This window comes from Lutra lutra, chromosome 5, assembly GCF_902655055.1.
Source record: "Lutra lutra chromosome 5, mLutLut1.2, whole genome shotgun sequence".
In the NCBI taxonomy this organism is placed as follows: domain Eukaryota; kingdom Metazoa; phylum Chordata; class Mammalia; order Carnivora; family Mustelidae; genus Lutra; species Lutra lutra.
The window spans coordinates 99,262,208-99,285,008 of NC_062282.1; the positions used below are offsets into that span (position 1 = coordinate 99,262,208).

General features: G+C 37.1%; 1 protein-coding gene across 5 annotated transcripts in view; it reads left to right on the forward strand.

Annotated features, from left to right (window-relative positions):
* BDP1 (B double prime 1, subunit of RNA polymerase III transcription initiation factor IIIB) overlaps nt 1–22,801 on the forward strand; it is a 95,927-nt gene that overhangs the window by 5,841 nt on the left and 67,285 nt on the right. For all 5 annotated transcript variants that reach the window (XM_047729482.1, XM_047729486.1, XM_047729484.1 and 2 more), the window contains exons 3-9: nt 1,823–1,932; nt 2,934–2,993; nt 4,744–4,872; nt 6,000–6,133; nt 7,457–7,551; nt 15,922–15,976; nt 20,091–20,234. In XM_047729482.1, the coding sequence (XP_047585438.1) occupies nt 1,823–1,932; nt 2,934–2,993; nt 4,744–4,872; nt 6,000–6,133; nt 7,457–7,551; nt 15,922–15,976; nt 20,091–20,234 (727 nt within the window). The remainder of the gene's footprint in view (nt 1–1,822; nt 1,933–2,933; nt 2,994–4,743; nt 4,873–5,999; nt 6,134–7,456; nt 7,552–15,921; nt 15,977–20,090; nt 20,235–22,801) is intronic.

Here is a 22,801-nt window from a genome sequence, read left to right on the forward strand (position 1 = left end):
CATCTTGTTTCATTTTTTCCTACCCCCAACGACTCCCCGCCCTGCCTTTCAAGTTCCTTATATCAGAGATACCATATGATAGTTGTCTTTTTCTGATTGACTTTTTTTTTTTTAAAAGATTTTATTTATTTTTTGACAGAGAGAGAGAAATCACAAGTAGGCAGAGAGGAAGGCAGAGAGAGAGGGGGAAGCAGGCTCCCTGCTGAGAAGAGAGCCTGATTCAGGGCTCTATCTCAGGACCCTGGGATCATGACCCGAGCCGAAGGCAGAGGCTTTAACCCACTGAGCCACCCAGGCACCCCTCTGACTTTTTTCGCTTAGGATAATACCCTCTAGTTCGATCCACGTCATTACAAATGGCAGGATTTTGTTTCCTTTTTGATGGCTGCATAGTATTATTCCATGGGGTGTGTGTGTGTGTGTGTGTGTGTGTGTGTGTGTGTGTGTGTATACATACCACATCTTTATCTATTCATCTGTTGATGGACATCTAGGCTCTTTCCATAGTTCGGCTATTGTGGACATTGCTGCTATAAACATTTGGGTGCACATGCCCCTTTGGATCACTACATTTGTATCTTCAGGTTAAATACCCAGTAGTGCGATTGCTGGGTTGTAGGGTAGCTCTATTTTCAGCTTTTTTTTTTTTTTTTTAAGATTTTATTATTTATTTGTTTTTTTTTTAAATAGTTTTTTTTTTAAAGATTTTATTTATTTATTTGACAGAGAGAGATCACAAGCAGGCAGAGAGGCAGGCAGAGAGAGAGGAGGAAGCAGGCTCCCTGCTGAGCAGAGAGCCCGATGCGGGGCTCGATCCCAGGACCCTGAGATCATGACCTGAGCCGAAGGCAGCGGCTTAACCCACTGAGCCACCCAGGCGCCCCTTATTATTTATTTGACATAGAGAGAGAGATCACAAGCAGGCAGACAGGCAGGCAGAGAGAAAGAGAGGGGGAAGCAGGCTCCCTGCTGAGCAGAGAGCCCAATGAGGGGCTTGATCCCAGGACCCCGAGACCATGACCTGAGCCGAAGGCAGAGGCTTAACCCACTGAGCCACCCAGGAGCCCCTATTTTCAACTTTTTGAGGAGCCTCCATACTATGTTCCAGAGTGGCTGCACCAGCTTGCATTCCCACCAACAGGGTAGGAGGATTCTCCTTTCTCTGCATCCTCGCGAACATCTGTCATTTCCTGACTTATTAATTTTAGCCCAGAATGCCCTTTTTAATTAAGAGGAAGGCACTTAACATGGTGCTTTATATTTGTTATTTAATTCTATTACATTTGTGAAGTAGACATCACTGTTTTACACAGATGGAGATAGGCTCATAGATGTTACTTGCTTTGTGTCAAACACCAGTGGGATTTGAATCTGTTCCTCTAAAATTGAAGTCTTTCCAGATGTTCAGTGTTTATTGAATCTGCTTTGGTAGATTTCTTCTGGGGAATTAAAAAATTAAACATTTGCTTCAAGAATTTTATGAAATTCACAGAAATCCAATTCACTGCAATGTAAAAAAAAAGCTGTATGTTTATAAATTCTTAGTAAACTCCTATAGTTAGAAGACATTTGTATGATTTATACATTGAGCTTTTGTCCAGTCCTGGACACTTTTGTTTTTAAGGTTCCTTGATGTGCTACAACTTTTAAAATTCACTTTGTAAGAAATTTTTCCTTAAATTAGGAATAATTGTGGTAGGAATAATATTAAATCACTTGGAATGAATGCAGCAGTGAGCTATACCTTGGAGTATAGTACATGTGAAATTCTTCCGTATTTGTAAAATAAAAGTGGATCTTTGTATGTGTTTGCGTGTAATAGAAGCAATGGAAAAACAAATATGCCATAAATGAAAGTCAGAAGCCACCAGATCGTTCAAAAATGACTATGAGAGATTTCATATATTACCTGCCAGATAATAATCCAATGACGTAAGTAAACTTTACTTGTTTTCCTTTCTTAGAGTGTATAGTGATTTAAGTATCACTTTTAGAGTAGAGTTTCAGTGTTTTCCAAAAGCATGTTGATAAAATTTATAGCACATAACGATGTTCTTTTAGAGAGAATTTTTTAACAAAACTTAGTGGTATTTCAGGTAACTGCTTTCTTGGGATGGTATCCTTTACTTCTGAGATTAAAAAGTAAGTTTCTTTTCCTATATTACTAAGTTGTTGTAAAACCAACTAAGCAGTTTTTCTCTAATCAATATTACAGATTCTGTTTCTTGTACACTATAACCCGAATCTAAAGGAATGGTCTAATTTTATGGCCTACCTCCTAATTAAATATAGTGGCATTTGATTAACAAGTTCTCCAAGAACAAAGCTTCTTTAATCAAGTTAGCCTGGGGAAGCAGATGGTTTATAATAAATTTCAGTGTACATTCTTCATGGTTTCGCAGGTGGATGTAGGAATAGTGCCATGTTTTCAGTATAGCCTTTTTCAGGTTCAGCAGGTCTTTGGCCTAGTGAAGGAAGGGCCAAAAACCTAGGTTTTGCATTATTTGACATCTAAGGGTTGGGAGAAAAGCCACAGCTAAGTCGCTTTAGGCCTCAGGACTAAGAGAGCCTCCTTTTGCTAAGGAATTAGAGAGTAAAAACATTCCCTACTTAGAGTGTAGCAAATTATTTATCTTTTTTTTTTTTTTTTTGGTTAACATATAATGTATTACTTGCTTCAGGGGTACAGGTCTGTGAATCATCAGATTATTTATACTTGATGACAAAAGTTTTTGACTGAGAAATTGACTCTTGGACCACACACTGTCATTAATAATGATGTTATGGTGTATCATTAAAAAAACAAGTTAAAATAATTTCTTTCTCGGTGATGGATAGAATAGACATGATGTGTGAATTACCTAAAAAGTATTTTTTATATTAAATATTAAATCTTTTTACATATTTAAAAACAAATGTTATTTATTTGTTAGTTCTTCCCTGGAGCAAGAAAAGAAAACTGAAAAATCTTTGACACCAGTCCAGACAAGAGAGTAAGCATTTATCTTACTGTTTTTGTTTATTAATAAATTCTTTGGGGGGTAGAGTTTTTAAAAAATGAAATCAAATAATGCTTTTTGTTATAGTCAAGTCACATGGGATAGGAATGTTTAAGTAGAATAACAAAAATAAAAGTTAATGCTTGATTTAAATCAAAATGAAAGGTCCACACTGTTTGTGTATTATATATGGAAATGGTCAGTGGTATGATTTCCGTTAAAGCTTTCAGAATTAAAAAGGATTTTGTTTTGTTTTAGAATAATGATATAATACAGTTGTACAAAAACCACAGGGAACAAAAGTATACCGAGAAAAGTCTTCCAAATCTGTTTTTCTGTCTTCTTGTTCTTCTGTGGAGGCAACAAATGTTACTGTTACATTAAAAAATGTATCTTTCTAGTTCCATTCTGTGTCTCTCCAAACAAGCATGTATATATTTTTCTTTTTCCTTTTCTTTCTTTCCTTTCTTTTTTTTTTTTTTTTTTAAAGATTTTATTTATTTATTTGACCGAGAGACAGATATCACAAGTAGGCAGAGAGGCAGGCAGAGAGAGAGGGGAAAGCAGGCTCCTTGTTGAGCAGAGAGCCTGATGTGGGGCTTGATCCCAGGACCCTGAGATCATGACCTGAGCCGAAGGCAGAGGCTTAACCCACTGAGCCACCCAGGCACCCCTCTTCCTTTCTTTTTATAGTTTTGATGCCAGTAGAGAGTCTGGTTTTTTTGTACAAGCTTCTTGTTGCCTTCTACGCTGCACTGTAATGTTCCCTTACTACTAGGAAATGTCTCCAAGAGGCTTCCTGGGAAGTTAATATAGTTTTGAAATTCAGGATGGGGGGATTATGGAAAATTGCCAGAAACATTGGGATTTTCTGGTTATTTCAAAGGTTATTAAGTAATGATTGTTGTTTTGCTTAGAATTTATATCGTTTTAAAGCAGAAGTCTTAGACTTTATAAGAGGCTATATTTTTATAGATTTATGGGTTATGTTTCCTTCTGTAAAACCTTAAGGAGACCATGTAGTTGAATGTAAGGTATATGGTATTCAGAATTATTATTTGGGAAACTGTGTTTAGCTTCTTGGTCTGCCTTTATTGTTGTGAAATCTAAAGCAAAGATTATTTATCTACTACAAACCTCAAATGGGTTTGAAAATACTAATACGTGGGGCACCTGGGTGGCTCAATTGGTTAAGTATCTGTGTTCAGCTCAGGTCATGATCCTGGTGTCCTGGTTTCAAGGCCCACATTGGGCTCCCTGCTCAGTGGAGAGCTTGCTTCTCCCTCTCCCTCCCTTTCTCTAGTGCTTGTTTGCTTGCTTTCTCTCTGTAATAAATTTTAAAAAATCTTAAAAGAAAAGAAAATACTAATCCCCAAGGATTGTTATGAAGAGTTAATAGAATGATCTGCAAACTAATGCTTTATAACTGTAAGGGGTGTGTGTGTGTGTGTGTGTGTGTGTGAATTCCCCAGTATCTATTTGGTTTATCTGATACTCTATTGAGACAGAGAAGATGAGAGTTTTTTCTTTATTTTCAAAAGTGAATAAAGGCTTTTTAATAAATGCTACTGGATAGAATTAGAAAAATCTTATAGCCCTGTCCTTAACATGAATTTTTTCATTTAGGTCATAGGGAAAGTTGGAAATAGAAGGTAGAATTTGAAGTAATTTATTTCACAAGTTCATAGTATTCAGAAAATACTTCTCATGGATATATGAATTATCCTGTCTTTCCATTTGGTAGGCAAGAAGGTAAGAGTACTCCTGATACGGCAGATAATGAAGAACTAGAAGAAGAGGTGGATGATGGGCCATTGCTGGTTCCTCGAGTAAAAGTGGCAGAAGATGGTTCCATTATTTTGGATGAAGAAAGGTAAGTTTAAAAAACAAAAAAGACTGTGGTTTCAAACCTGAGAATAAATGTGCTTTGTTTAATGAGAGAGAGTGTTTCCGCATCAGTCATTGTCACTTAGACACTGATTTTTTTTATTTTTGTAATGGATGTTGTAAATGGAAAAGTGAGTTAGATTCATTTATAATTTTTAGGAATTTTTATGCTATGTTTTATATGAGAAGATGGTACTCTGTATCTGTCGTCCATTAACCTACCATCCATTGTTTATTATCTTTACTGGTAATTGGGATGAGCTACTGAACTAATCATATGCTGGCCTCTACTGATGATAGATTTCAAAAATTGTCTTGAAGTCAAAATTCAGGTTTTTGTATTAAGTAATACCATGTTTTATTGTCTGATAAGTAATGAAAATGGAACAAATCATAGGTTTAATATTCTATGATTTTTGTTTTGACAATGTTTAATTCACCTTGTAGTTTAATTTTTTAATTATAACATTAAATTTTTCAAATTTGACATTGTGGAATTTGTTGTTTGTCCAAAGTATGTTTTTTTAAAAAGAAGATAAATTCATAGGTAGTAAATAAATAGGAATAGGGTGATAGTCTTCCAACAGTTTAGTTAATTAAAAAGTCTTTTTATAGCATATAAAATTCTATGATAATTGAACATTAATGCAATATTATTAGTAATTGTTTTTGTGTGTTTTATATTGTGATAATGATTTTATTGGCCATTAAATAGTTAAAAGCATTTAACTGCTTTGTGTATAGGAACATAGAACATTAATATCAAATACTTATATTTCTTGATATTTTCTGATGGGTCTAGTATAAGAAAATGTATATTAAATATAGGAGACATTCAGAAGTTAATAAAACAAATAATTTTTTGGTGGCTCAAAGATAATGTGTAAATTTTATATTGCTGATAAGGATTTTGGAAAAATGTTAGCATTTATATTTATTCCTTGGCAATCACATTTCAAGTGAAAATTAGATTCTTAGAAAATATGCATATCTCATAATTATACTTTTTTGATATGATTCTGCCAAGGTTTCAAAAGATAACTATTCAGATATCATTTATTTTCTTTTTTTTTGCTTTTAGTGCAGATCTATTTAAAAATGTCTCTTTTTCAGTTTAACTGTAGAAGTTTTAAGGACAAAGGGCCCCTGTGTGGTTGAGGAAAATGATCCCATATTTGAACGTGGTTCTACAACTACATATTCCAGCTTTAGGAAAAACTATTATTCTAAACCATGGTCAAATAAAGGTAACTAATTTTCATTTTATTTACTTATTTATTTAAAAAGATTTTATTTATTTATTTGACAGAGAGATCACAAGTAGGCAGAGAGCCAGGCAGAGAGAGGGGGAAGCGGGGTCTCTACTGAGCAGAGAGCCCGACGCAGGGCTCGATCCCAGGACCCTAAGATCATGACCTGGGCCGAAGGCAGAGGCTTAACCCACTGAGCCACCCAGGCACCCCACTAATTTTCATTTTAAATTGTATAGGTTATTTATTTGAAATAAAGTGAATTATTTTCTGTAAGTAAATAAAACACAAACTGTATTATTTTCTCTTTAGCTACTTTTATTGGCACCTTCCAGTGGGGCTCCCTCTCCCAATATTGTAGAACTGTATTTCTGGCTTTATCTTAGTATTTTAGGAGTTAGCATTATGGTCATTTGGGCTGGACTTTTCCTGTCAAATCCCTGTATAAAAAATAAAATTTTTATGGAAAATTATTAGTATTTTTAATACTCATAATAATGTTATACCTTTGTTGTATAATAAAGTTTGTAAAAATTAGGCTGTTAAAAAAGCACGTAATACGGGGGCGCCTGGGTGGCTCAGTGGGTTAAAGCCTCTGCCTTCGGCTCAGGTCATGATCCCAGGGTCCTGGGATCGAGCCCCACATCGGGCTCTCTGCTCAGCGGGGAGCCTGCTTTCCCCTCTCTCTCTGCCTACTTCTCTGCCTACTTGTGCTCTCTGTCTGTCAAATAAAAAAATAAATCTTTAAAAAAAAAAAAAAGCACGTAATACCTATTGAATGATATTGCTTATTCTTATAAAAATAATGCAGGTTGTTTTGGGAAAAAAGTCAAACATAACAGACTGATACAGGGCAACAAGAAAGATTCTATACTTCTCTCCTCTGACTTCCCCAATCCTATTCTGTTGAGGTTACTTCTATTAGTAGTTTCTTCTGTGTTTTTTTTTAGCTACTTTCTTTCATATACTAATTAGCACATCTCATTTGCTTCCATTAAAGCGGTAATTTATTGGCTGTGACTGACAGTTTTGGTCACTTGGAGACCAGAATGTTGTCGTTGTCTTTTTTTTTTTTTATTTTATTCCAGCTGCTTTGGTATGAACATGCAAATTTCTTTTATCATGTTTCTGTATAAAAGTTTAGAGATATTTGAGATTCATGAAGTTCTTTGCAATAAAATTGACTAAAGATTTCTTAAATAATATATAAGTACTCTCAAATTTATTTTTAACTCAAAAATATATACTTAAGCTAAGATTTTTTTTCCTCTGACATACTGATAGTAATTTTCATTCTTTCTAAATCTTTTATTTTTACAGAAACAGATATGTTTTTTTTAGCCATCAGCATGGTAGGAACTGACTTTTCTATGATCGGACAGCTTTTTCCTCACAGAGCAAGGATAGAAATTAAGGTAAAGTAAACTCATTATATTCACTGATTGGAAAGGACCAAAAATTACTAATACTATTTTTTTTACTTTATTTAAATCTCAGTCCATCCTTGTTCACTACAGTGTTTTGGGTAGAACTTTCCCCTTTATAGCTCAGAAAGTAATGAAATGTTTCTCAGTTCTAATATGAGTACATCCTCCTTAGTTTTAGCATATTATCTTATTTAGGTGTTGCCTACTTCGGAAATGGATTTGAGGGAGTACCAATAAAACCAAAGAAATTAAGATAAAAGAAGAGCTAAGTCATGAGGTGGGAGGATAAATATACCAGAATATTTGGGTTAGCTTCTGAACACAATGTGTTTCTGAATTCCTTGGACGGCATGGAGAGAAACATTTTTTTTTTTTTAAAGATTTTATTTATTTTTTTGACAGACAGAGATCACAGGTAGGCAGAGAGGCAGACAGAGGGGGAGGGGGAAGCAGGCTCCCTGCTGAGCAGAGAGCCTGATGCGGGACTCGATCCCAGGACCCCGGGATCATGACCTGAGCCGAAGGCAGAGGCTTTAACCCACTGAGCCACCCAGGTGCCCTGGAGAGAAACATTTTAAGTTAAATAATTCTCAATCTGAATTAACCATTGTTTTCCTAGGCTACCTTAGCTTTCTGGACAGTCAGGGACACTATTAACAACAACAGTGGCGTAAATTAGTGCTTTAATATGCCTGAAAGAATAAGCATTCTCTGTTTTATTGTTCTTTTTTTTTTTTTTTTTTTTAAAGATTTTATTTATTTGACAGAGAGAGAGAGATCACAAGTAGGCAGAGAGGCAGTCAGAGAGAGAGAGGAGGAAGCAGGCTCCCTGCTGAGCAGAGAGCCCGATGCGGGCCTCGATCCCAGGACCCTGGGACCATGACCTGAGCCGAAGGCAGAGACTTTAACCCACTGAGCCACCCAGGCGCCCTGTTTTATTGTTCTTTTTGTGAGAAACTTAATTACAGGTTTCCTGGGATAGAGTGCATTTGAGTGCACTATGTTGCTGTAATGCATTTCCAATTTATAGTGAGATCTTTATTCAACAATGAGTTTTTTCCTTCATTAATTAAAAGAATATTAGGAAAGTTCCTTTTTTTTTGAACTAGGCTGGGCATGGATCCTTCGCATGTGGACTATGTACAGTGTAATGGTTATTCTGTTTCTGCAAAAGTGAAGAATTGTTCATATTATTTATGTTCCTTTTCTAATGATCTTTGTAAAGAACAAAATGTTAAAGCTAGAAATTGTCTAGGGGAACTTTCTAATCTGACTGATAAATCTGACTATTTCTCTCATAAATTATTTAGATTTCTCCCCTAAGTTTAGTATAGTCCCAACAGGTCTTTGGGCAAAGTATAGAAAAGTGAAAATGGGCTAGTCAGTTATATTGATTTTCAAGTGTTAAACCAAACTTGTATTATCTTTTTGTATGTTGAATTTTACTGTATTTCCTTGAGGGTTTTTTTTTTTTTAATTTTTAAATTTTTTTCATTTTTGTTCACAAGGGATATTTTACAATTTTTAAAAAGTCTTTGTCCAAAATTTTGCAATTTTTTAAAAGTCTTTGTCCAAAATGTTTTGGTACTAGGATTATGCCGGTCATAGAAAATGAGTTGGAAAGTGTTCCCTCTTTGAACGGATTTAAGATTAGTGGTGTTTCCCCTTTAATGGTTGATAGAATTCAACAGTGAAACCATCTGGGCCTGTAATTATCTTTGCAGGAAGAGTTTTGGTTATAAATTCAATTTCTTTAATTCCTATAGGTATGCTCAATTTTCAGTTTTGTCTTGTGTCAGTTTTGATGCTAAGCTTTTGAATTTATAGGTGTGAAGTTTTCATACTGTTTACTGAAATTTTTAATGTGTGGTGGATAGTCCTCTTTGATCAATAATTGATGTTTTCCTTTTCTCTCTCTTTTTTTTTACCTTTGTCTTGCTAAGGGTATTTTGACTTCCAAAAATCTTTTTAATGAACCAACTTGTAGCTGTAAGTTTTCAATTGTTTGTGTATTCTCATTTTTTAACTCTTTAATATTTCCTTTCTTCTTTTCACTCTGCCTTTAATTTTCTCTTTCTCTAGCTTCTTAAGATGAAAATTTAGGGGCACCTGGGTGGCTCATTCGTTAAGCGTCTGCCTTCGGCTCTGGTCATGATCCCAGGGTCTTGGGATCCGAGCCCGTGTCCGGCTCCCTGCTCAGTGAGAAGCCTGATTCTCCTTCTCCCTCTCCCCCTACTTGTGTTCCCTCTCTTGCTGTCTCTCTCTCTCTGTCAAATAAATAAAATCTTAAAAAAAAAAAGTTAGATTGATTATAAGCTCTTTTTCTTTCCTAATTAGACATTTAAATCTATACATTTTCATCTGAGCACTGCTTTAGTTGCATTTCATAAGTTTTGATAGGTTGTTTCCATTGTTCAGTTAAAAATATCATCTAGTTTTCTTTGTGATTTCTTACTTTACATGTCAGTTATTTAGAAGTGTGTTGTTTCATTTCCCAATATTTGGGACATTGCTAAATGTCTTAGAGTTTTCTAACTTAATTCCATTGTGAATGTCACATAGCATGATCTGTAAAATTTCCATCTTTCTGAAATTTAATAAGGTTTATTTTAAAACCTTTCGTACTTAGTATTCCTGGTGCACTTGAAATGAGTGTGTACTCTGTAGTTGTTGGATGTGTTATTTAGTTCTGTCAGTTAACAGAGAATTGACATCTGCAACCATGATTATAGATAGGTTGGCCTGTTTCTGTGCTTACATCTATTACTTTTTGATATATATGAAGTTCTTTTATTTGGTGTACTCATTTTTAGTATGTTGTTGAACTGATAATACATCATTTGTCTTTCTCTTACTTTATTTAGCACAATGCTTTCAATGTCCATTTGTGATGTTGCAAATAGCAGGATTTTTTTCTTGATGGCTGAATAATATTCCTGTACACACACACCTATGTGCCACATTTTCTTTATTCATTTGTCACTGGATTGTGTTGGCTGTTGTAAATAATGCTGCAGTGAACATGAGGATACTATTATCTTTTTACGATAGTGATTTTATCCTTTCAGGTCAAGATCCAGAAGTAGAATTGCTGTATCATATGATCGATCATTTTATTTTTAGTTGTTTTGAGGAGTACCCACACTGTTTTCTGTAGTGGCTCCAGCAATTTATCCAGTCTGACACTCTACCTTTTAATTTAATCTAATTATAGATTGCATTTCTGACAGAGATGAGGAAGTATTCATTGAATTCTTATTTGACCTTTGATAAAAATAAGACAAAATGTCTGTTGTACATTTCCAGGTAATAATTAATTGATTTACTGTAATGTAATAATTGATATGATTGGGCTTAAGTCTACCACCTCAATATTTCCCACTTAACCCATCTGTTTTTCAGTTATCATTTGTTGCCTCCTTTTGGGTTATTCAGATAATTTAGTATAATTTTTTATTTTCTCTCTTGTACCATTTTACCTTTTTTTTTTTTTTTTTTAAGATTTTATTTATTTATTTGGCAGACAGAGATCACAAGTAGGCAGAGAGAGAGAGAGGAGGAAGCAGGCTCCCTGCAGAGCAGAGAGCCCGATGCGGGACTCGATCCCAGGACCCTGGGATCATGACCTGAGCTGAAGGCAGAGGCTTTAACCCACTGAGCCACCCAGGTGCCCCCCATTTTACTCTTTATACTTCATACTCCACAAGAATTAAGCTCTTAAAAGTATATTCTATTTATCCTTCATCTTTTGTGCTATTCTGCATTTCATTTTTACATTACCCAATTTTCTTCCAACTTATTTTGGCTTACAGTCTTTTATCTTTAAAGGGAGTTAAGCAGAAAAGAGAAACTAGTTTTAATTTGTAGCCATGTTTAATATTTAGCCACCAATTTTGATGCTTTTCATTTCTTCTTGTAGGTCTGAATGTCAAGTTGGTTGTTAAAAATTTCTCTCAATTTTGATTTATCTGAAGGTCTCTGTTTCAGCTTTACTTTTGGAGGATAGTTTTACTGGATATGCAGGTAGTTTGCTTTCAGTGTTCTGAAATTGTCATTCCATTGTCCATTGGCTTCTAGTATTTCTGACAAAGAGTCAGTCATATTTATGTTATTCTTTCCTCGTATGTGATAAATTGTTTTTCTGTGGCTATTTTTGAAATTTTTTTCTTTAACTCTGGTGTTTAGCAGTATGGTTATGATTTGCCCAGGGATAGTGTCTTTTCAATATTTTTTCCACTTTATTCTTGCTCTCTGGGACTCCATTTATATGTGTTAGGTTACTAAAGCTCTGTTCATGTTTTTCTGATTTTTTAAAAAAATATTTATTTATTTGACAGAGAGAGATCACAAGTAGGCAGAGAGGCAGGCAGAGAGAGAGAGAGGAAAGCAGGCTCCCTGCTGAGCAGAGAGCCCGATGCAGGACTCGATCCCAGGACCCTGAGATCATGACCTGAGCCGAAGGCAGCAGCTTAACCCACTGAGCCACCCAGGCGCCCCCTGATTTTTTTTATATTGGTTTCCGTTACTATGTTCACAAGTTGACTGACCTGTCTTCTCCTTTCTTCAGTCTGCATATAAGCCCATTCAGTGAATGCTTCATTTCTCATGTTATAATTTTCATTTCTGTAATTAATACTTGGTTATTTTTCTTAGTTTTCCTTTCTTCTGCTGAGATTTCCCTATCCATTCTTTATTTGCCTTTAAATCATTGAATATATGTATAACAGGTGCTTTAACTTTCTTGTCTACTAATTTCAATGTCTATGTCATGTTGATCTATTTCTGTTGTGTCTCCTTTTATTTCCTTGTGTATCACATTTTTCTATCTTTTGTCATGTCTTATGGAGTTTTTTTTAATTGAGTACTAGACATTGTGGATGGTATGTTTGATAATGTCTAGATTATGTTTGTTTTTTTCCTTTAAAGAGTGTTGTTTTATTCTAAAGGGTAGCTAATGTTCTCCCAACTCTCCTTATTCCTTTCAAGGCTTGGTTTTAGGCTTTAATGAGGCAAATCTAGACTGGTCCTTATTCTAGGTTTCTCATCTGAATCATAGAAAATAATTTGAATTACTGTTTTCTATGTTCTCCAAGGACTACCATATTAGTACTGTTCTAGATGCACAGGAGAGAAGGTAATTCATTATGTATAAGGGATGTTTTAGGGCATTAGGATTTAATTCTGCTAGAACCCCAATTGAGAAAGGCTGCTGTAAGACTGTGGTCCTTATCTCTAAGGACTGTGGCTATTCTGGTGTCTGAAGTAAACGGGTGTGAACTTCCCATTTGTGTGGGCTAGGATTCTCTCACCTCATTGTGTTGTGTGGCTGCTAGTATCTTTCTTCTGCTCTCCTTCCTAGTAGAGAACAACCCTAGGAAGGTTGTTCTCTACTAGGCCTTATGCTTTGGGTACGTGGAACCCAGATGTAGAATAAGGACCTGTGGCATACTTCTACTGGGCTTGGGAGGCCCCCCCCTGCTTTTTTTAAAGAGAGGCAGGCAGAGAGAAAGAGGGAAGCAGGCTCCCTGCTGAGCAGAGAGCCCGATGCGGGACTCGATCCCAGGACCCTGGGATCTTGACCTGAGCCGAAGGCAGAGGCTTTAACCCAAGTGCTCCTTGGAGGCTCCCCTTTTAAATAGCTGTCTTTTCTCTAGAACCCCTGAAGATTCTCTATCTCCTTAGCTCAGTGAGAGTTCTGCTCCCTTTGGCCTTTATTTCCTTTTCGTTGTTTAGGAAATGTAGACCAGTCAGAGAGCCAGGGTCAACACTGGTACATCTTATGTGTTTCCATTCTCTCTGGAAATGTGTGATTGTGGTTTTCTTTGCTCTTACCATTGTCCAGTGTTCGGAAATAGTTGATTCATTTATTTTGTTCAGAGGTAATAAAGTTATTTTTGGTGGGGTTGGATGTGTTAAGTAAGCCTGTAACCAGTTACTTTACTAGCGTTAGAGGTGGATATAATGGGATTTATTTTATAATCATGGAATTTAGTCTGGAATAGTTCCTGCCTATAAATTTAATGGAATAACAATTTAAATATTTAAACATTTAAAACATTTAAAAAATGTTTTAAATTGTTCTCAATTATATTCCCATTTAGGTAAAATATGGTGTAGTGTTGTTTTAAAATTGAATAATGCCTAAAGCCTATTTGCATTTCTTTTAGGATGTTTAATTTAGTGATGATAGCCTGTAACTTTTGAGGAGATGTTTAAAGAATAAAATAATCTTCATAGGAGAAAGATGATCTTTGAAAAATTCTGTGTTACTTGGTAATAAGTTTTATGAAGAAGATAAAGATTGGAAAAGAAGGGTAACCTATAGATGAAAAGATGTTAAAGTCCTATGAAGTTTTTAAAAAGTGGGCCAGGTTAAACTAAAGAGTTTAAAGATGTGCCCTTGAGTGATAAACAGTAAGGAAAGGCAAGAAAGTGTGTTCTTTTAAAGTCAGGTTAGTGGTTAGGTTTTTTCAGAGGGAAGAAGGGGGCCACGAAGCGCTTCTTGTGACTGTTCTCTATTTTTGTCCAGTAAAAACTTTGATTTTTATATTTTCAATAAAAACTTTTAGACTACTGATTTGTAGAAGGGAGAGATTAGTGATTATTTACTCCTCCAGGGTATGTATGCATTTTTTGACATTCTCAAACACAGACTTATACTCTCAGACTTCATAATGACTTTTGGATGGAATCTTAAACTTTAACCATCTCCATCTTAAAGTAATCTGGAGTGCAGCTGAGAATGATGCAGTCTTTGGTGCTCAGATAATCAAGAAATGTTCCTTAATATAAAGATGGTTCTAAAGATAAACTTTGCCTGATTCAAAAATTGCTTAGTTGTTTCTTTACAGTCCCTCTTCCATGTCATAAAAAAACATTAAAATAATAAGATTTTAACTTGATGCAAATATATTAGTTTTTAAAAAACTAATAGTAGTTAGCTTAATTGATTATAGTTTGCTCTATTACCAGGCTAATTGACTTTATTTATTTGTATTCTCTATAAACTTCGCTTCCATTGCTGATTTATGCTGTTGATTATAAGGAGGTTCAGGGAGTTCAATATGTATCTTCTTCCCTATTATTATCTTTTTTTAAGTTTTTTAAAAAAATTTTTTCATTTGAGAGAGAGAGAGAGACAGAACACAAGCAGGGGGAGAGGCAGAAGAAGAGGGAGAAGCAGACCCCTCACTGAGCTTTAGAGCCTGACGTGGGGCTCAATCCCAGGACCTGGAGATCATGAACTGAGCTGAAAGCACATGTCCAACCATTTGAGCCACCTCGGCACCCCTTTCATTATTTAAAGCTGGAGGCTTAAGCTGCTTGTCTTTGGGCAAAGACATTGTTATTATTATTATTTTTTTTAAAGATTTTATTTATTTATTTGATAGAGATCACAAGTAGATAGAGAGGCAGGTGGGGTGGTGGGGAGCAGGCTCCCCGCTGAGCAGAGAGCCCAATGTGGTGCTTGATTCCAGGACCCTGGGATCATGGGATCATGACTGGAGCCGAGGGCAGAGGCTTTAACCCACTGAGCCACCCAGGTGCCCCTGGGCAAAGACATTATTTAGGAGAGAATCATTTGTTATTATAAGAATTTTATAATGTTTATTTTTAAATGTAATCTTTACTTTTTTTGATACTCTTTTCAGATATTCTTTTTTTAAAAAAAGATTTTATTTATTTATTTGAGAGAGAGAGAGCGAGAGCACAGGCACAGGGAGCTGCAGAAGGAGTGGGAGAAGCAGGCTCCCCACTGAGCAGGGAGCCTGACATGGGGCTTGATCCCACGACCCTGGGATTGTGACCTGAGCCGAAGGCAGATGCTTAACTGACTGAGCCACCCAGGTGCCGCACTTTTTAAGTTTTTTGGAGAGAGAGACACACACACACACGCACACAAATGTACATGTGAGCGAGGGGGATGGGCAGAGGGAATGTGTGTGAGAGAGACTCTCAAGCAGACTTCATTTATGCCCAGTGCTGAGCCTGAGCAGGGCTCCATCTCATGACCCTGAGATCACGACCTGAGCTGAAATCTAGAGTCGGATTCCTAACTGATGAGCCACTCAGGCACCCCTGTAATTGTCACTTTTTTTTTTTTTTAAGAGTTTATTTATTTATTTGACAGATCACAAGTAGACAGAGAGGCAGGCAGAGAGAGAGAAAGAGAGAGAGAGAGAGAGAAGCAGGCTCCCTGCTGAGCAGAGAGCCTGATGCGGGACTCGATCCCAGGACCCTGAGATCATGACCTGAGCCGAAGGCAGCGGCTTAACCCACTGAGCCACCCAGGCGCCCCTAATTGTCACTTTTTTAATGGGAGAAAATTACTAAAGTTTTTTTTTCTTTTATTAACAGAACAAATTTAAACGTGAAGAGAAAACAAATGGATGGAGAATAGACAAAGCCTTTCGTAAGTATTAATATCTCTTTTACAACATATCACTTGGAGATCTTAAAAAATGACCAGTCTTTTGTGTTTAGTTCCATTGTGTTTTAGACTTGTTTTGTCTCTTTATTGTCATAGGAAGAACAAGACTGGAGATTTTTCTCTTTAGGAGTGCAGGTCTGGGAACTGATAACAGATCTGTAGTGAAGGGAAGGGATAAGCGAAAACATCAAGAAGCAAGAAAGCAGAGCTCTGAGTTCCAGAAGTTATAGAGGAACTCAGATAGAGAGATCTCATGCTGGGGAGGGGCAGAGAAGGAGGGAGAGAGAGAATCTCATGCTGACTCCCCCCTGAGCACCTGACACAGGGCTCGATCCCAGAACCCAGAGATCAAGACCTGAGCCAAAATCAGGAGTTGGATACTCAACTAGCTGAGCCACCCAGGTGCCCCCTGAAGACACCATTTCTAAATGTTCTTTATTTTGAGGAAACTATTCAAGGAATTTCTAGAAGAGCTCACACTATAGATGATTCTTTTTTTTTTTTTTTTTAAGATTTTATTTATTTATTTATTTGACAGACAGAGATCACAAGTAGGCTGAGAGGCAGGCAGAGAGAGAGAGAGGAGGAAGCAGGCTCCCTGCCGAGCAGAGAGCCGGATGCGGGGCTCGATCCCAGGACCCTGGGATCATGACCTGAGCCAAAGGCAGAGGCTTTAACCCACTCAGCCACCCAGGCGCCCCTATAGATGATTCTTTCTTGTGGTCATTCAGTAAACAATACTGAATACTTCCTGTGTGCTAGTTAGTATACTAGGCATTGGGGATATAATGGTGAACAGGGCAGATGAGAGGCTTGTTGTTAGAGCCATAAGTCTAATTGAGTGGCGGAAAGGATAAAGTCAGTAAGCATCGTTAATTGCAGAAAGTGAGTAACTTCTAAGAAGAAGAAAAAAGTGGGGGTTAAGAGTGCATGTGTAGATCAAGTTGTCAGGAAAGTTTTGTCTGAAAAGATGGCATGTGAATTTATACCTGATTTGAAACAATGATACATATTTTTTAGCTTTTAAGTAATAACCTCATTGAAATGAACATTTTTTTTTTTTAAAGATTTTATTTATTTATTTGACAGACAGATCACAAGCAGGCAGAGAGGCAGGCAGAGAGAGAGAGAGGAGGAAGCAGGCTCCCTGCGGAGCAGAGAGCCCGATGTGGGGCTCGATCCCAGGACCCTGGGATCATCACCTGAGCCAAAGGCAGAGGCTTTAACCCACTGAGCCACCCAGGCGCCCCCGTTTTTTTCTTTTTTTCTTTTTTTTTTTTTTTAAAGATTTTATTTATTTATTTGACAGAGAGGTCACAAGCAGGCAGAGAGGCAGGCAGAGAGAGAGGAGGAAGCAGGCTCCCTGCTGAGCAGAGAGCCCGATGCGGGGCTCGATCCCAGGACTCTGAGATCATGACCCGAGCCGAAGGCAGCGGCTTAACTCACTGAGCCACCCAGGCGCCCCATCGTTTTTTTTCTTTTTGAGTCCAGAGGAAAACATCAAGGGATCTGACCGAAAAACAAATTTGAATGCATTGTTTAAAATAGTACCTGTAGGAACGCCTGGCTAGCTCAGTCAGTAAGAGCTTGCAACTCTTGATTTCGGGATCAGGAATTAGAGCCCCATGTTGGGTTTAGAGATTACTTAAAAAAAAAAAAATTTAAAAGACAGATAAATAAAAGTTTGATTTCAGGCGCTTGGGTGGGTCAGTCGTTAAGGGTTTGCCTTTCGCTCAGGTCATGATTCCAGGGTTAGGGGGTTGAGCCTGCCATTGGGCTCCCTGCTCGGTGGGAAGCCTGCTGCTCTCTCCCCTATTCCCCCTGCTTGTGTTCCCTCTCTTGCTGTGTTTCTCTCTGTCAAATAAATTAATCTTAAAAAAAAAATGTTCAATACCTATTTAAAAAAAATAAAGTAGTACCTGTATTCTTTGTCTGGAAGACAGTTACCAATGTTTCATGATAAATAAATGTATTCAGTATCCATTTGCTGGAGTGCTAATCTCAGAACAAAACCTCAAGTGAGAACTGATATTGTGTTTACTTTATGAGTAGACACTAAGGCAGGTGACTGGACTCTACACCCAATGTTGTGTTGGGCCCTCAGGGACATGATTTCCAGGAATGAGTCCTGGAATATCTGGATTGTTTTGGTCCTCAGCCTTCTCCATTTTGGAGAGGTAGTCCTGAAACTGTATTACATTCAGTGCATTATAATAAGAAAAGAATCTATAGCTCTGTAGTCTTTATGGGGGTGTAGAGGCATTGTTAAAACCATTATAATAGAAAACTGTTAAATTCACTGATTTGGGTGCTTTGTAGTGGAAAATTAAAAAAAAATTAAAACCTCAATTTTTTTTCTTTTATAACATTTTCAATTCCTTTGAGAATTTTTTAAAAAAAATTTATTTATTTAAGCATTTTCTAGGTCCAGCTTGGGGCTTTAACTCACAACTCCCAAGATTAAGAGTTGCATGTTCTACCAGCTGAGCCAGCCATGGGCCCCATCCTCAGAGAATGATTTTCATGGTGTATTTTTCAGAATCATTGTTGTGGGTGGTCAGAACAGAAAAAGACTGGGTCCACGATAAACAGGGCCTTCAGGAATTCCAGGTTTGGGCTTGGTTTTTGAGGCTGATTTGTTTTTTTTTATGGTATATGCTGCTATTTCTTTCTTTTTCTTTTTTCTTGAAGATTTTCTTTATCTACTTGACAGAGAGAGCAAACGAGCACAAGTGGGTGAGCAGCAGAGGGCGAGAGAGAAGCAGGCTCCTTGCTGAGCAGGGAGCCCACTGCGGCGTTCAATCCCAGGACTCTGGGATCATGACCTAAGCTGAAGGCAGATACTTAACTGACTGCCACCCAGGCACCCCTATATACCTCTTTTTTCTGAGGCCATGTTGTAGTCATCTTGCAGTTAAACCAATATTGGGGCTTATGTATATAAAGCACAATTTTTTCTACATTCACTGTATTGTTGGATGTAGATATTAGGCAAGGATTGGACTCCTGTTATGGATTCATTCCTGGTTTGTTTATGGCTCACTCTTTTTCTTTTTCTCTTTCTTTTTTAAAGTAGGTTCCACACCCAGCAATGGGGCTTGAACTCACGACCCTGAGATCAAGAGTCCTATGACTCAGTCTGCTGACTGAGCCTGCAAAGCACCCTGTTCATGGCTCTTTCTGATGTAATGTTGTTGTTGGCTATTTAGTGAGAGTGGTCCTGATCAAAATTCATTTGCTTCCTTTTTTGCTGATACTTGGAAGAGTAAATAGTGAAAGGATTGTGTTGAAGAGAGGACATATGGTGGTGGGGAGGCTTTTGAGGAATTAGTCATACTAATTAGTCTTTTCTTAAAGTTGATTGATAATTTACTTACAGTGCAATTTATAGTTTGAGTTGTGACAAAGAGTATACCTGTATAACCACCACTCAAAACAAGGTATGGAACATTTTCATCACTTTGGAAAGGCCCCTTGTGTCCCCCTTTTTTTTTTTTTTTAAAGATTTTATTTATTTATTTGACAGAGATCACAAGTAGGCAGAGAGGCAGGCAGGGAGAGAGAGGAAGGGAAGCAGGCTCCCTGCTGAGCAGAGAGCCTGATGTGGGGCTTGATCCCAGGAACCTGGGATCATGACCTGAGCTGAAGGCAGAGGTTTTAACCCACTGAGCCACCCAGGCGCCCCCCCTTGTGTCCCTTTCTAGTCCGTTTCCATGGCTGTCTTGCTGCAGGACCACCGTGGTTTTCATTTGAATCATCATAGGTTAGTTTAGCTTTGTACTAGAACTTCTTATTCATGGCATCATACAGTATATATTCTTTTATGTCTGCCTTCTTTTAGGCAGCATTTTTGAGATTTTTCCTATAGTATTACTTATATCAGTACATAGTTCCTTTTTACTTTTTTTTTTAAACTATTGCAGCTTATTCCTTTTTATTGCTCAGTTTTCCTTTGTTTGACTACTACAGTGACTAGAGTTGGTTGTGCATTCTCCTGCTAATAGGTCCATTTGCTTTTGACATCATGATACTTGAAAATTCTTTCCCTTTTTAAAATAAAAATTTGAAGGTTCTTTTTCTTTTTTTTTTTTAACAGAGGAAAAGCGCCCTTTTGACTTCGATTTTTTTGCTCATTTGCTTCAGAAAGTTCTTGCTGAAGAAGAGAAAAGAAAACAAAAATCTGTTAAAAATCAGAGTTTAAAGGAGAAGAAATCCTCTAAGCCAAGGAAAAATGTAAAAGGTAAAAGGAAGTGTGTTCTATCATTTAATAATAATAAACTTGGAATGTTGTCCCTCAAGTCTTTGAGCATTCCTTTGTAGTTCAGGTAGTTGAGATCATCAGGGCATCAATTGGGGGAGAATTGGTTTTTCTCTAATCTTTTAGTTATCTTGCCCAAAATAGTACTTCCTTGTAAATTTTATAATTGGCATGGCTGCTCTATTTGACATCTTTATTGCATCTAGGTCATAGTTGTAGCTAATAAAAGAGCATTGGAATTTGGGGGTGCCGTGTTTGGTTACTTATCATGATTCTCCTTTGTATAACCTGGCAGTAAGTTATAATATTTAAAAAGTGGAACTCTGGTACTTATTCTTGTGACTGGATTGTATTGTTTGAGCACAGTTTATTTCTTAGGGTTAATGTTGACTTGTACTGGGTAGAAACTTGTTTGTATGTAGGTATTTGTATTTTTAGGCAGATACTTTCTTAATTATATGAATTTTGGTCTAGGAGGACAATGTTTACCTCTAGGAGGACAATGTTTAAGGATTCCAGTACTTTAAAGAATCATGGAACTATGGCAAACTTTGTATGTTAGGTAGTCCACATCCCAGACCCTTTCTGTTTGTTTTAGTCACTTGGAAACAGCCTTGGAGATCTTGTTCCTTTTTCCTGGTCTCAGAGTTTTAGTAGTGGAAGAGGCAGGACTTGAGCCTAGGGCCATAAGAGCCTGCTTTGGGGGTCTGCAAGACTACTGCTAGGTTTGATTATTGGCTTGGAGAGTCACAAGATCCAGCATATAGTTATATAAACAGTTGAGATTTGTTACAGTAAAAGGATATGGAATAAAATCAGCAGAGGGAAAGACATGTGGCTCCAAGTTGAGGGGAATTTAGGTGCAAGCTTATGAGTCCTCTCACTTAGAGTTACCCAGGATATGCTGCTTCATTCCCGTAGCAACAAGTCGTGAAGAGATATGTAACAAATTGTCTACCAGCAAAGCTTGTTAGAAACTCAGTATCTGAGGTTTTTTTTGGAAGTTGGTCATATAGACACCCTCTGCCTGGCACATATCAGAATTCAGAACTCCCAAAACGAAAATAGTTTTTCAGCATAAACCACATTGTTTGTGCAAACATTTTAGGCCACTTTTGTCAGGCTGTGTGAATTCTCCCCAAGAGCAAGTTTCCAGACACAGCCCAAAGGCCAACCCTTTTTTTAAAAAAAGATTTTATTTATTTATTTGTCAGAGTGAGCACAGGCAGACAGAATGGCAGGCAGAGGCAGACAGGGAAGCAGGCTCCCGCTGAGCAAGGAGCCCGATGTGGGACTTGATCCCAGGATGCCGGGATCATGACCCGAGCCAAAGGCAGCTGCCCAATCAACTGAGCCACCCAGGTGTCCCAAAGGCCAACCTTTTAAGCAGGACTTTGAAGGGATGGCAGTGAGGCCTGCCACATTAAGTCTCTTCTGCACAGAGCAATCCTGCATTTCTTTTTCTGGAGCATGTCTGTATCATTTTAAACATCATATTGGTAACTACAAAATCATTTCATTCTTTAGTCATTTCTTTTGGTAACTATACATGGCCCTTGGAGATTAAAATAGGTATATTAACATGATTATTATGTTATAGGTGAAAGCATGAGTAAGTCATTGTATCTTACTTAATGGGAGAACTTTTCATATATATTATTACAAGTCTCAGAATTTAAAAATTACTGTTTATTATTCTGTTAGAGAACCCAGTTGTCTTCCCAGTTTTAAAATCTTGTTACGACTTTTTTTTTTTGAACCAATGTAAATGACACTGAATTTTATTATTTTTTTAAAGATTAGATGTTTTTAGAGAAGATGTCTTGATCGACCATGGTTGTAAAGTTAAGTTTGTTTTTGGTTGATGTCTCCATGGTGATCTCTTGTTTGGTTTTCTAAAAGTGATTTATTGTTTTCATCTCTTGATACAGTTAACTGTGAATATGCCTTCATAAAAAAGGCACTAGAAATTGTTTAAAAATATTTGTTAAAAAGATTGTTCATTGAAAAATAAATGATGCAGAAAATAAATTTGTTGAATTATCTTTTGTACCCTGCCCTGAAATCAAATTGTCCAGATTTTCTAGGGATAACTATTAGTAAACTTTTCTATTCAAATGTATGTGTGTCTTAGAGGATATGTAATTGTTTTTGCTTAATAAAAATGAGATCATATTGTATATATTTTCTGCAACTTGAGTTTTTTGGGCAACAATTTTTTTTTAAATCTTTCATATTACTACTTACAAACCTACCTCATTATTATTGGTTGTGTGCATTTTCTTTTAAGACTTTATTTATTTATTTGACTGAGAGAGAGCGAGAGAGGGAACACGAGCAGGGGGGGTGGGAGAAGGAGAAGCAGGCCTTCGGCTGAGCACGGAGCCCGACGCTGGCTGGATCCCAGGACCCTGGGATCATGACCTGAGCAAATGGCAGACGCTCAATGACAGCCACCCAGGCGGCTCTGTTGTGTGGATTTTTACAGCATAAGTGTATTAGAACTTCTTTAGTCATTCCCAGTTGGATGTGTTAGGTTGTCTTCAAAC